Source organism: Barbatula barbatula (assembly GCF_947034865.1).
Source record: "Barbatula barbatula genome assembly, chromosome: 20".
Lineage (NCBI taxonomy): Eukaryota > Metazoa > Chordata > Actinopteri > Cypriniformes > Nemacheilidae > Barbatula > Barbatula barbatula.
In genome coordinates this window covers 411,339-424,855 of record NC_136783.1, presented here as the reverse complement: position 1 = coordinate 424,855, position 13,517 = coordinate 411,339, and the positions used below count along the sequence as shown (strand labels likewise).

General features: G+C 44.0%; 1 protein-coding gene across 1 annotated transcript in view; it reads left to right on the top strand.

The window, feature by feature from the left end:
- The window catches only part of itga7 (integrin, alpha 7), a 64,105-nt gene extending 50,874 nt beyond the window's left edge, over positions 1 to 13,231 (top strand). The window contains exons 21-26 of the mRNA XM_079483364.1: positions 846 to 959; positions 1,033 to 1,146; positions 5,580 to 5,678; positions 5,911 to 6,036; positions 6,517 to 6,655; positions 12,479 to 13,231. Coding sequence (XP_079339490.1) covers positions 846 to 959; positions 1,033 to 1,146; positions 5,580 to 5,678; positions 5,911 to 6,036; positions 6,517 to 6,633 — 570 coding nt within the window. The 3' untranslated portion in view covers positions 6,634 to 6,655; positions 12,479 to 13,231. The remainder of the gene's footprint in view (positions 1 to 845; positions 960 to 1,032; positions 1,147 to 5,579; positions 5,679 to 5,910; positions 6,037 to 6,516; positions 6,656 to 12,478) is intronic.
- Positions 13,232 to 13,517: the final 286 nt, after the last annotated feature.

Genomic DNA, 13,517 nt, shown 5'->3' with positions numbered 1-13,517 from the left:
GGCGATAGACTTCTTTTCCATATTCTGAGGTGTGTTCGAGTGAAACAGCTTCTGAACTTAGAACAATTGTAGGGCTGGGCTTTATTTTGCGCTTCCCTTTTTGATTGGTTTGTTGAAAGTTGGGCCTGGATGGGAGGGCTAAAATGCCTGGCCATTGGAAAGGCAATATAGTCCTAACTCTTTTTGTTGTTGATGACTTTAATGTGGTGAAGAGTTGTTGTTGAGAGGGGGAGACTTTAAAGCAATAGAGGCAAAACCAAATGACACCATGTTTCGCATAAACAGCATGCCCTCCATCACTGTTGTTTAATAGAATCCCTAAGAACTGTTTCATTCTGTTTAATTGCATTGTGTTAGTAAACATTAGAGTCATGTAAACACATGAGCTTACCTCTAAAGGTTGTTTTCAAAACAGGGGGGTAGTTTCATGCATAATATACAAACAGTGATGTCGAAAATTATGACACCCTAAGAGGCATAACATATCATTCTCCTTTTCTTCATGGAAAACTATTGACAAACAATACAGACAAAACGTGTAGCCAGTAAGAAGACGTGTCCAACAATGTTTGTGATCTTTACGTTCTTGTAAAACTGGGTTTCTGGGTGAACTATTCCTTTAAGTAATCAGTCCAAAAAGTTGTTTATGCATTATGTCCATAGAAAGAGAGTGGGTGGTCTTTGTGGCAACTCAAGGGGAATTTTCGACTAACTCTGGAAGTGGTGGAAAGTGATCCCGTTTACACTTGTATTTAGTATCGTCCACTTTTGATCCAATCAACCAAAAGTCATCTTAACACCAGGTGTAAACTGGACCTGAGGTAAACATTTGTCTGGGTAATCAGAGCCGACAGGTGAGATCTCATGTGGAGACAGATGAAAACGTCATCACGAAAACCCCAGTGAGGGAGATCACTCCAGCTGTATCGGCATCAGAGAGGAGGAAAACTCTCACACTGGTGAGTTCAAGAAAAGAAAGTTTGTACAAAAAATATGAGTCGTAATGAAATGACATGGGCTCTTGTGTTTCAGGACTGTTTGTTTGGTTATGCACGCTGTCTGACCTTCAGGTGTCCTCTACACACATTTTCTGGCTCAATTCGTCTAAGGATCAAAGCGAACGTTTGGAACAGCACTTTCATTGAGGTAATTTTTCCCACTTTACACACTAGAACAGGGCAAGTCAAATCAATTCCTGGATTGCCGGTGTCCTGTAGATTTCAAACACACCTTACCAAGCTAATCAAAAGACTACTAAAAATTATGAACAGGTATGTTAGATTATTTTGTCTAGGTAAAGAGTTGACAAGTCTAGTCGATGGAACACTCCGGATCCGGGGACCAAGAATGACACAGACACAGAACTGCAGTTCACTAAAAGTAAAAGTTTATTAAGGATGGGTCCGGTATAATATAATATAATATAATATAATATAATATAATGCATAAATGAGAAAATGAGAGTACACAGATCCAAAATATTTGGTTAACAGAAAGTCACAACATACTATATCTAGTCATTCTTATCTAGGGTACAGAATTGTTAGTTCCTTGGTCAAGATGTCTGGAACACTTTGTACTTGTATACCCCCACCTCCTAATCATGACTCTTAATGTCATCCTTAACAGGGTCAAACCAGGACACAGGACCTAGATTCTCACACTAGCCATGCGCTAGAAAAAGCTATCTTTTTTGATTGCTCAAATGTACAGTACAAATAACAGACTAAGGCACATCCAAAAAGGTAAACACAAAAACAAAAGAGGACTGAATACTAACAAAGCAGACTAGAGTACAGTACACTAAAATATTACACCTTTGGACAGAGAGGCACATAAAACGTACAAACATAATTTTGGGCTTTTTGAAAAATTTCACAAAATCACCTAAAAAATAAATTAAATGTTACATTATTCTATTTGCATATGTGAACATGTTATGAACTCAAAAATGTCTCAGTTGTTACATCTGTAACCTCTGTTCCCTGTTTGAGGGAACGAGATGATGTGTCGAGACAGAATGGGGTTTGAACTTGAAAACCTATATTCTCTAATTGTAATTGTAACAGGCTAATGAACTTGGCAAATGGCATGGCATGCCAGGGTATAAAAGGAAGATGGCATGCCCATTCATTGACCTTTTGGGCTGAGGAACCTGAGAGTCAACTCCCGGTCGCTGCGGCAGATGGCGAAGCATTGTGGCATGAAGGACACAACCATCCATCCCTCCATCAGGGAACAGAGGTTACAGACGTAAGGCAGACGTTGTGTTGAGGCAGGATGGGGTCTCTATATGAAATGCCACGGCGCTGAGCCACGTCACAACTTCCAGCGTAGTGAAACTTCAAAAGTTAGCGCTACCGTGAATCATCACCCTCCACTGTTGTAGTAAGGCATCAGATCGGGTCAGTCCATGACGAGAGGGTCTTAACAACTGACAAACAGGTGAGGGACTTCCTACTCTATAAACGAGATAAACTCTCTGCCTGGCACCGTAGGGAACACTGGGAAGGGCTACACCCTCTCCTGAGTGGGAACGCTATGGATATCACATCCTGCCATAGGGAGACTCGTTACCATGAAGTGCTTAGTGATGGATAGAATGCCTGTACTTCGCCCGGTGGGGGAAGCTTGCTCTTGTCCCAATTGACCTGCAGGCCCAGTCAGTCGAGGTGCCTGAGCATAAACAACAGATCTCGCCAGTTCACTAAGCTAATTGTTGAGCTAGTTGAGAATATGCACACCCTGCTCCCTGAGGGGAGCGAGGGCAGCCTCCGCGATCTTGGTGAAGACACTGGGAGACAGGGCCAAGCCTAACGGCAGGATTTTGTACTAGTATGCTCCTAAGGAACAGTCTGTGACGAGGAAGAATCAAGACAAAAAGTATGCGTCCTTCAGGTCGATAGCCACAAACCAATCCCGTCCGTCGGACGGACGTCAGGATGCGCTTCTGTGCTGAGAAATGCCTTGTTCAGTGCGCAGAACAGAATTGGGTGCGGACCCCACCTTTTTTCTGGAAAATGACGTATGGGCTGTAGAACCCCAAAGACATCTCGGCTATCAGGACGGGCTCGGATGCACCTTTTTGCCAGAAGGTTGGCAACCTCAGCACAAATCACGGGAGCATTCTCACCTCTAACAGAGGTAAACAGACTGCCAGAAACTGGGCTGGGGAGCTGTAACCACGCCCCCAGGCACCGAAACAGAGGGACTAGGGAAGCTATCTGCATCACCATCCCCATGGGGGTATTTCTGTGGCTGGCAGAACAGCCATCTTGCTGGAGCAGGGCCCCCGGGAAGCAGGCAGTTCCACTGACTTACCTGCCTGTTGCCCTTGCTGCATGATGCACCATTGAATGGAGAGTACTGGAGGCTGCGGGATCGGCACTACGCAAGGTAAAGGTGAGGCTGAGGTATGCAAGACCAGCATGATGCAACATCGATTTTAGGCTGAGCGCTGCTGGAAAAAATACCCAGGGCGAAAGGACGCCATTTTGAGACAAAGACATGGATGGCCACACGTACACGCTGTATGAAATTTCTGCTTTTTTGGAAATTTGCTCTTAAGCCACCTAGCTTCGCCCCCGAAACGACCAGGGAAAGACGCACACAAGAGGACAAAGTAGAATGACTCTTCCATAGAAAAAGAATGCTCAGCATAAGAATGCCTCACCGGTTCCGGAGAACAAAAGGTGAATGAATTAATCTTTTTATGATTCTCAAGTTCAAACCCCATTCTCTCTCGACACAACGTTGGAGACCGACAGAAAGGGTTTACAACATCAGAGAATTTAAATAAGAATCCCTTGAAAAACAGAATATCCCGCAAAACAATAAACTAATTTTAAGTGAAAATTTATCCTGTAGGTCAAGTCAACTTTATTTAAATAGCGCTTTTTAAATTGTCATTGTTACAAAGCAGCTGTATAAGAAAACATTGACTATAAGCAAAACATATAAGGTTATGCAAGTCAAAACACAGGTCAAATATCAGACAGACTCTGATATTAATATATATTAATTCCTCTATGCAGTGATACAATAAAACTATACAATTCTAGCAGCCCCCCGGGCCAGGCAAACAGTGCAAAACAGTATGCAAACGGTGCTGAGGAAAAAAACCTCAGAGGGAAACCAGGCATAACCAGGGGATTCCAGTTCGCCTCTGGCAAAAACTGCAGCCTCTGCACAAGCTTGACAGTGCTTGCATGATTATGTTTAATAATCTAATAATCTATGTAATGAAGATTTGTTTGCTCGGAAAGAAACAAGTCTGTGTCGGCGTAGGCTCGGAAGCACCTCAAGGTTTCTTTACAGGTTTGCAACTTGGCGCCACTGCGCTCTTACAGAACAATAATGCAAAACAATATCGAAATGACTCGTCGTCTCTAGACACACTGCGGGACGTCGTCTTCGCAGGAGAAGTTTAACTTCCTCGCTCTCCTCGGGCTTCCCAGCCGGTCTCTCTCAACCTCCTCGTTGGCGAAGCTGGCTTTTAACCATCTCCCCACCAATTACTTTAACGAGACACAGGTGTTCACAATGTGTAATTGACCTACTTATACACCCTGCTTACCTCAACCTTTTGCTGCCGACTCCACTTGACCACTCCTCCCTCTCCACAATCGAATAATCTGACATTTTGTATAGTCGTCACGTCCTTTGTCCAGCTCTATCATCACATCTTTTGTCAAGTCTGGGCATGGACTTCGCCCTGCCCGCTCTGGTAACCTTGGGCTGCGTCCTGCCCGCTCTTGTAACCGTGGAATGCGTCCTGCCTGCTCTGGTAACCTTGGGCTGCGTCCTGCCCGCTCTGGTAACCTTGGAATGCGTCCTGCCTGCTCTGGTAACCTTGGAACAATGAGACAAGACTGGCTGAGAGTAGAGTACTGTTCTGCACTGTTTGATGCAACAAATGCATCAGTTGTTATCGGAAGTGTTCCTGGTTCCGGTTGATCTAACTAGTGCAGCCTAAACCTTAGTGTAGTGTAGATTAAAAAGATGCATCTTTAGTCTAGATTTAATCTGACAGAGTGTGTCTGTGTCCCGGACAGTGCAGGGAAGACTGTTCCAAAGTTTAGGTGCTAGATAGGAAAAGGATCTGCCGTCTGTACTTGATTTTGAAATTCTAGGTATAACCAACTGACCTGACACCTGAGAGCGTAGTGCACATGAAGGACTGTAATACGTGAGAAGTTCACTCAAGTAGTGAGGAGCTAAACCATGCAGGGCTTTATAGGCAATAAGCAAGATTTTAAAGTTAATGCAATGCTTTATAGGTCATACCAAAATTCAAAAGTGAAAAAGAATCCATGTCAAAATTAAACCTTCTTTTTTAATTTAAAATTAAATCTTAAACATAATTATAAAGTGAGTCTTTACTTTAGAAAGCAATCATTCATGAGCAAGAACTGTTTGCCTACAGCAGGTTATGTGTCATCATCACACACCGCCTTGACTGAAATCTCTGGCTCACATTGGATATACTCTATTGCCTACAGTTTTTTATACTGTTTAGATTTGATTAAATGCTGCAGTAGTGTGTGTATGTGTGTTTACATGCTGTTTGTTGTGAACAGGAGTTTTCATCTGTCAGTGCTGTGGAGATACTTGTCAGAGCCAATATCAGCATTAAATCCACCATCAAACATCTTGTGCTCAAGGATGCTTCAACACAGGTCAAAGAGCACACTTACACAATCCTACAATAATATAATGATTTAAAAAAACAAAACAGTTCTTTTGCAATACCTTTATAATGAAATACTATATGCTATATGTTAAGTATCAGGAATGAATAAAACACACGTTAAAAAGTTCAACCGTGAGTTATTGAAATATTGCAAAAGAAAAGCTGTCTTCTGCAGTGCTTTTCTTAATGTTTTCCACGTGTTGTTGCTGTTTTTGCAGGTGTCAGTAACAGTTTATCCAGAGCATGGACTGTCTGATCAGCACGTGATCCCGTGGTGGATCATTCTCATCGCCGTTCTTGCTGGAATTAGTGTTCTCGCTCTGCTTGTGTGTATATTGTGGAAGGTAGGAGTGCATCTGTTTTGAAATCAGAATGAAACCATGATGTTAGCACACACACATCCATTATCTTAGCATGTTTCTCTAGGAGGTCTCAATTATTGGTCTGTTTTCAATAAGGTAGCCATCTCTTGCAGCGTGTGGAAGCGAAACTTTATTCCACAATATAATGTTGTGGATCTCCGACGCTGTAAATGCATTACTCACATCTCATTATAGACCAGTGTGAACTTCTTTCAGCTGATTTCTCAATGACACCAAACCATCTGAGGAAGACACAGAAACATTTGAACACTGGCGTCATGGCCGATTAGATTGGCCGTTTTACAACTTTCATTGATGTTTGCCAGTGAACCGATGAGCACATTGTCATCGTAGTGTCAATGAACGATCTGATCTGAAGAGTATGTGTGATTGCTCGTCCTTTCTTCTGTCTGTACCTACATTTCTTTGCTCATTTGTCTTGTATCATATGTGATGGAGCAGTGTGGATTTTTCAAACGAACGGAGAGGAAGGCTCATTATGAAACAGAGTATTACCGTGCTCAACTGCAGCAACAGCCGTCTGATGCCGAGAAAAAACAGAGCACAGACCTTCAGTAACATCCCTCATCTACCTCTTGTGGTAAACCTCAGTGTGCTGCATGCCACTTTCCCAAAATAAATGGCATGAACATCTGCATGTTGTTGCGCATTATCAATATCTACTGTGAGTAGACCTAACAGTAGCTTCATATCTACTGTAGCGGTTTTAGCTGCATGTTAAAATAAGGATGAGCTTAACTCACCAAATAATTCTCCACCAGATCTGTCAAGATCAAATTAATGAACTGAGTAATTTAGTTATCAGTTAAATTCAAGGAATTAGTTTAGCCCAAAGTAAAATACATATAATAATCGTTATTAAATATACATATTTTACAGTCTCTGATTAGTAATGTACAGTATAACAATATTGGTATTCATTCATCCAGCGAATGCATCAATGATTAATACACTTTACGTTATCTCATGGCCATAAGTTACGTTACTTCACTAAACAGAGACTGGAGCAAAGGTAGCATAAATCTAACACGGTTTAAGGGACTTTGCATTGTGAGCATTGAACACAGAAAACCCATCACAAATGATAATATGGTTGTTTATTAAACTATTCTAAATAGTACACATAACGATCGCAAATACAAAACAATACACAACATGAAACACAAAACATAGAGAGAGAAAACATATATAGAGAGAGAAATGTGAGAAATATATTGGGAGAGCAGCATGGCCGCAACATCTGAACACCAATAAATCGTCTATAACAAAGAGGCACAAACTTAACGCAGCTATTCTATGATTAGGACGGAATACTTGCGAGCTCTGTGCTGTATTTGTATCCGTAGCGTTTGGAGAGATGGAAAGGTTGCAATTGGTTTCAAAGTGCGGTCTCGCTGGAAAAGTTCTGGCCTCGTGGCCCTGTGGTAGGTCGCAGTCCATTGTTCCTTCCCCCCCCCCCAATGGGGGTGAAGATGGTCTCCGAAGAGATGCCCAGAACTAGTTTCTGGTCAAGACAGGTCCAAAGTGAAAGAAGCGAAACCAAGGAAGAGAGAAGAGAAACAAGTGATCTCTTATTTAAGTTGTGAGGATGTCACGCCCTATGGCTGTGACCGACACAATCTGATGATGGCACCTTTGGAGGGAAAGTAAAGAGTCTTTGCCTTCCGGAGTTTGCTTTGCATGTGGAAGCTGATTGGTGTCCTCTCATAAAACTTATTAAGATCAAAGAACAGTCAGATGAGTTCCTCTGGACGAACTACAGATGCAAACGAAGTCTTATCATATCTCTTTTTTTTCCTTTGAAGCCCAGGAGTCATAAATATCCCACAGAGAAGCAAAAGGGTTTGCCCTTTGATGGTGGCAGCAAGAAACAGACCAAAAGGGAATGGGGGGGGGGATTTATGGCCGTTCTTTCAATGATCCAATACTCTACACTACCCAGGAACCGGTCCTCTTGAAGATGCTGTCTTTAATTGAATAAAAATAAATAGATATCTCTGATTAAAGAAAGATTAAAGATGAATTAAACAGCCAAACCCAAAGAGAGAACCTAGAGCACAAAACTATACTTAGTACACTTAGTACAAATTAATCAGACATCATATAAAAAAGCCAGAGCTCTACAATACATAGAAGCATATTTTGTACTGCAAAATCGTTGGTACCTCACAATTTAATATTACCATGTAAAGTTTCAACTTTATATACTTGGAAGTTCACTAGCAATGACCATGCTACACTGCGAACATATAAAAGTGGAGATAAAGGGGGAGGGGAAGGAGAGGAAAGGTGAAGGGATGATTAACAGGTTGATCTGGGCATCCGATGTTGGTGGTCCTCAGGACGCAAGGGATGTGTGAGTTAGAGAAAACAAGACAAACCCTGCTAATGGGTCAGGCTGATACGAGTAAGTTTTACAGTTACACATTTGGCAGGTACTTTTATTCAAAGCAACTTTATACAATATATATTAGTTTCTGAGTATGTGCGATACCAGGGATCAAACCCATGACCTTTGTGTTACTAGCGCCATGCTCTAACCACTGAGCTATGAGAAAGCCATACGTTTTGGGAAGTAACTAGTTAACCCCTGTTAAAACAGTTACATGTAAACTGACAGTCAATCAGGCTGTGTATTTACACGACGTCCCTTCCTCATGACCTGTAGAGCCCCATGCATTTTTTACATTGAAATCATGTTATATGTTCATATACATTTATGCCATTTTAAAATATACCTGCAGTAGATGAATGAGCCTGTGTCATGCCTGTCATGAAATTACGGACAGAACCCAGACACAAACAGCAGGTGGCAACAAAAATACTTTTAATATAACAAAAAAACACGATGGAGGATAAACAGGACTTCAAATAAATACTTCCCACTAGGGGGCAAAACAAACGAGTCCAAATAATAAGTCCACAAACATGATAAGGCAAGGAAAGACTGGTTATGATCACAGGGACTAGAAACAAACATTAATGAACAAGCAAAGGATCAGAGAACACCAGGGCCTTAATTGGAGAAAACTAACGAGAGATGATGACACTGGGCAGGTGAGGGGAATGAAACACTAAGGGGAGATTACGGGAATCAATTACACACAGTGTTGCCGAATGGGGAGAACTCATGGGAGAATGGTGCATGACCCACACAGGGGTGCATGGAGTCCACCGTGGGGAGGTCACAGATTCACCAGCGGGGAACCAAGAGTGAGAAATACGTCATAAGCGATGACCCAATGGGGGAGTCACTACGTGTGGAGCATCTGCTCAAGTAACAGGGGTCCACCTCGAGGGGGAAACTCGCCTCTACCGAGCTTTGGTATATGAGCTTCTCTGCCCAGCTTGTAACCAGAAGGGATGCTTAGTGATGGATCCTCCCAGTGGGGAAAGTAGTGAGGCAAAAGAGCCCAACAGCTGTCGCAAAAGTATTGGGTGTAGCCCAACTCTCAGCTTCTACGGATGTATGCCAGAGAGGCACCCTGATCCATTGGAGTCCCGAGGAGGCTTCAGCCCGTTGCACACATCACCCCAGCAGGGAGCCGTCTGTCATTACCGCGATGTGCAATAGTCAGATCAAAGGGCAGGGCATGAATCCCTGATGTCAATACTGATGTCAGATGGACCTCAGGACGTGCCCCTGCATCAACATTCTGAACGGAAGCCTGAAGAGCTTAGTTCAGAGAGTGCAGCCCCAAGATGGGCGCAGCCCCCCACTTTTCTTGGGGACGATGAAGTAGGGGCTGTAGAAACCCTCGGTCAAACTCGTCCCTTTTGCCAGGGCGTTGCACCTCGACCCGAAGCTCGGGAGCATTCTTGCATCAAACCAAGGAAATGGAATGTGCCGAAACCTGGGCGGGCGTCTGGCAAACTGGATCGCATAGCCGAGATGGATTCTCCTTGCTAGCCAACTGGACAGACTGGGGAGCTGAAACTGCGCCCCAGGAACCACGACAGAGGAGCCAGGGGAGTGATCTATAACATCGTCCCCGTGGGGGGTGGTTGTGTGGCTGGCCAGGGGCGTCACCCAGGGGAGGCGAGCAGTTCTGCAGACTTCATCTGCCTGAAGTCTTCGCTGCACAGTTGAGAGGAGAGTGCAGAAGGCAGCAGGAACAGCATGTCGCAACGTCGAGTGGAGGCTGCGCTATGTTGAAAAACACACCCAGGGAGAAGGATGCTCTATTGAGACAAAAAGTGAAAAAGCCGTCCCAGTGTTACTCGACAGGGATGTTGACTGGAGTCATGCCCAATGTCCTGGCCTCCCTGGATTGTCCCTGTCAAGTTCACTTTTCTTAGGAGGTGGCTGACAGGGAGTCAATGCCCTGCTCAAAGCTCCTATAATGGGGGGGCTCTTAAACAGGGGCCAACGGGACCAGAGGGGGAACAGAGGGACTGCTGGAAAGCATATTCTTCTTCACCGCTGAGAACGGTGAACAGTCCACCCTGTACAACAGGCGCATCGAGAAAGTGTACTCTCTTGGCATCTCACGTCTGCGCAAGGCTGAGTCATAGGTGTCCCTCTTGAACCATCCCAGTGTTACTCGACAGGGATGTTAACTGGAGTCATGCCCAATGTCCTGGCCTCCCTGGATTGTCCCTGTCAAGTTCACTTTTCTTAGGAGGTGGCTGACAGGGAGTCAATGCCCTGCTCAAAGCTCCTATAATGGGGGGGCTCTTAAACAGGGGCCACCGGGACCACAGGGGGAACAGAGGAACTGCTGGAAAGCATATTCTTCTTCACCGCCGAGAACGGTGAACAGTCCACCCTGTATACAACAGGCGCATCGAGAAAGTGTACTCTCTTGGCATCTCACGTCTGCGCAAGGCTGAGCCATAGGTGTCCCTCTTGAACCATCGGAGTGGGCATCGGCCAACCCAGCGCAGGCCGTCACCTATTTGGCTGAAGCCCAAAGTCAGTGGCGGTGTGCAGCTGAATCGTGTCTTCCCACAAGCATTTGCAGCTAAAACTGCAGCAGTGCAAGCGTTCGGCACAAGTGTCGTAAAACTTACTTGACGGCGACTGCACGGTTGACGTGGGGTACATTAACATATCCCTGGCTGCCAATGTCAAGGAAAGTCAAGGCAATGGAGTACATCAAAACAGAGAGGTACTGTGCAGAGCCAGGGAAGAGGAGCATCTAAGTCTGCTAGTTGTGCCCAATTGTCCCAACCAGACTTGGTTCTCGGAGCTCACGTACCATGCGCCTCTACTTGGACTAAGCACAGAGCTCCCAATTTGGACAGATCTTCATCTGTGTGAGGGGACAGCAGGGAGGCTGCCTCCAGACAGAGACTGGCGCACTGGATCGTGGACAGCATCACTTAGCTTACCGATCTCAGCCCCCTGTCCACTGTTGTGACGCACACTCCGCCGGGGTGTAGCCTCCTGGTGGGTACTGGCTCAGGGCGCCTCTATGCCAGACATCTGCAGAGCTGCGGGTCGGGCTGCTTCCAGCATTTTCGCACGGGTGCCGAACCGGGTCTTGAGGCGGCTGGGCGTACACCTGCGAAGTGCCTTCTCCCCTCTTCAGGCGAGTAAGTGCGCTATTCCAGTCTCCCTATTCCCTCCCTTTTCTGGACGAAGTATAGGCATTCAATCCATCACTAAGCACTTCAGGGTTACGAGCCCAGCGGAGTAGCTCATATTCAAGCCCAGTATATGTGAGTTTCTCTCACAAGGTGAACCTTGTATCTGGGCAAGTGCTCCACTCGTAGTGACTCCCCTCCTTGGGTAGTCCCGTCTGACGCTTTCTCACTCTTGGATCCCCTGTCAGTGAACCTGTCACCTCCCCTCGGTGGACCCCATCACTTCTGTGCACCCTTGGTTGGCCCCCCAAACCGCTCAAGTTCACATAACAACACAATGACAGTCATAAGGCAATCCAGCCAATCACCAATCAGCTCTGCAACAATGCAAAACTATGAAAAGGATGTATAGAAAAACAAGACTTTAACTACTTTGGCATTAATGCTTTTTTTATTATTATCGTATTAGGTCAAAACTGTTAACTAACAAGCTCTCTTATATTAGTTTAAAAGTTACAGTTTTTAAAGTTTTTAAGCTTCAGGTCAAAACAACCAACGGTGTTAAAAAAGAACAACTTGCCACATCTGGTGACACGGTAGATCATTACTCATGTGTTTCTGGTCCCTAAGACAATGTTATTGTTTATGAGCAGAAAACAGCTGCTTGTGTCACTCGTCCAGTCCTGTGAATCTTCAGCTAGAGATGTAGGGAGTGTTTTGGAAATTGGCTGTAATCAAATTTGTTTTGTGTTTCTGTCACACACATACCTTTAAACCCTGTTTGGCAAGTGTTCATTTTGTATCCTGAGCTCAATCTCACCCCATGCACTGACTAAACTGATGTGTGGTTTTTCTGCCTCTTTCTCTTTTACAGTGTGGTTTCTTCCAGAGAGTTCAGTATAAAGTGCCCCGATATCATGCTGTGAAGATCCGGCGCAACGAGTCACCATTTCTGGACAAGTCGTTAATTGTTCACAAAAAGCAATGGGCAACCCACTGGAGTGATGGCACAATCTGATGTATATTGTGGATGCTGTGCACAAACCTCTTGTGACACTCATTTTGACTTGCACTTTTCAATACACTGTTGAAAATGAGTTATACAGGCATTTTATAAACGAAATCAAAGTAAATCTTTATGACTTTCCTTATTCTGCAGAACACAACAGTTGTTTTGAAGCATGTTGGGCCATTGGTCCACTTTGACTTGAACTGGTTTTGTGTTCATGCAATAGAAGTGGACAGGGACTAATGTCTTTCTGTTACCAACATTGATCAAAATATATTTTTTTGTGTTCTGCAGAAGTGTGAAAGTCAAATAGGTTTGAAATGACAAACATCATTTCCCTTTTTGGTTGAACTATCCCTTTAAGGCTTTTTTGAAGCTGAAACTTATTTTGATAGGTGGCGTTTTATCATAAGAGGAACATGTTAAAATCATATCATTAATAACATTTTTTACAGAATATTAGCCTAATAAACATATAGAAAAAATACTGTGTAGAATTTCTGTGTAAGACACAAAGCCATGCTGCTATTTAGCCTCAAAGACTCAGTAAAAAGCAGTTTTTGGTGTGTTTTATTTGAACTGTGTATCTGACTTCATTAAAGTTCTTGTGGTAACATCACGGTCTTGTAACCTTTATTTGTGTGTTTTCTTTTGTAAAATGCTTGTGACTTTTGTAAAAAACCTGTGCCCTGTTGCACAAAGCCAGTTCAAGGGAGTACAGATTGAGTTGACAAAATCTTAGCCAGGTTAATTGTTTCATGATGCTGGTAAAAATGTTCTCCCTCCACTCAGGAGTAAACCCTCAATCGATGATTCATCATCTGTAATGTCTTTCAGCGAGTTTGAAATCTGCCCAGATGAAGAATAGGAAAGACACAGTGCAACCCGGACTGGTAGTTCCACG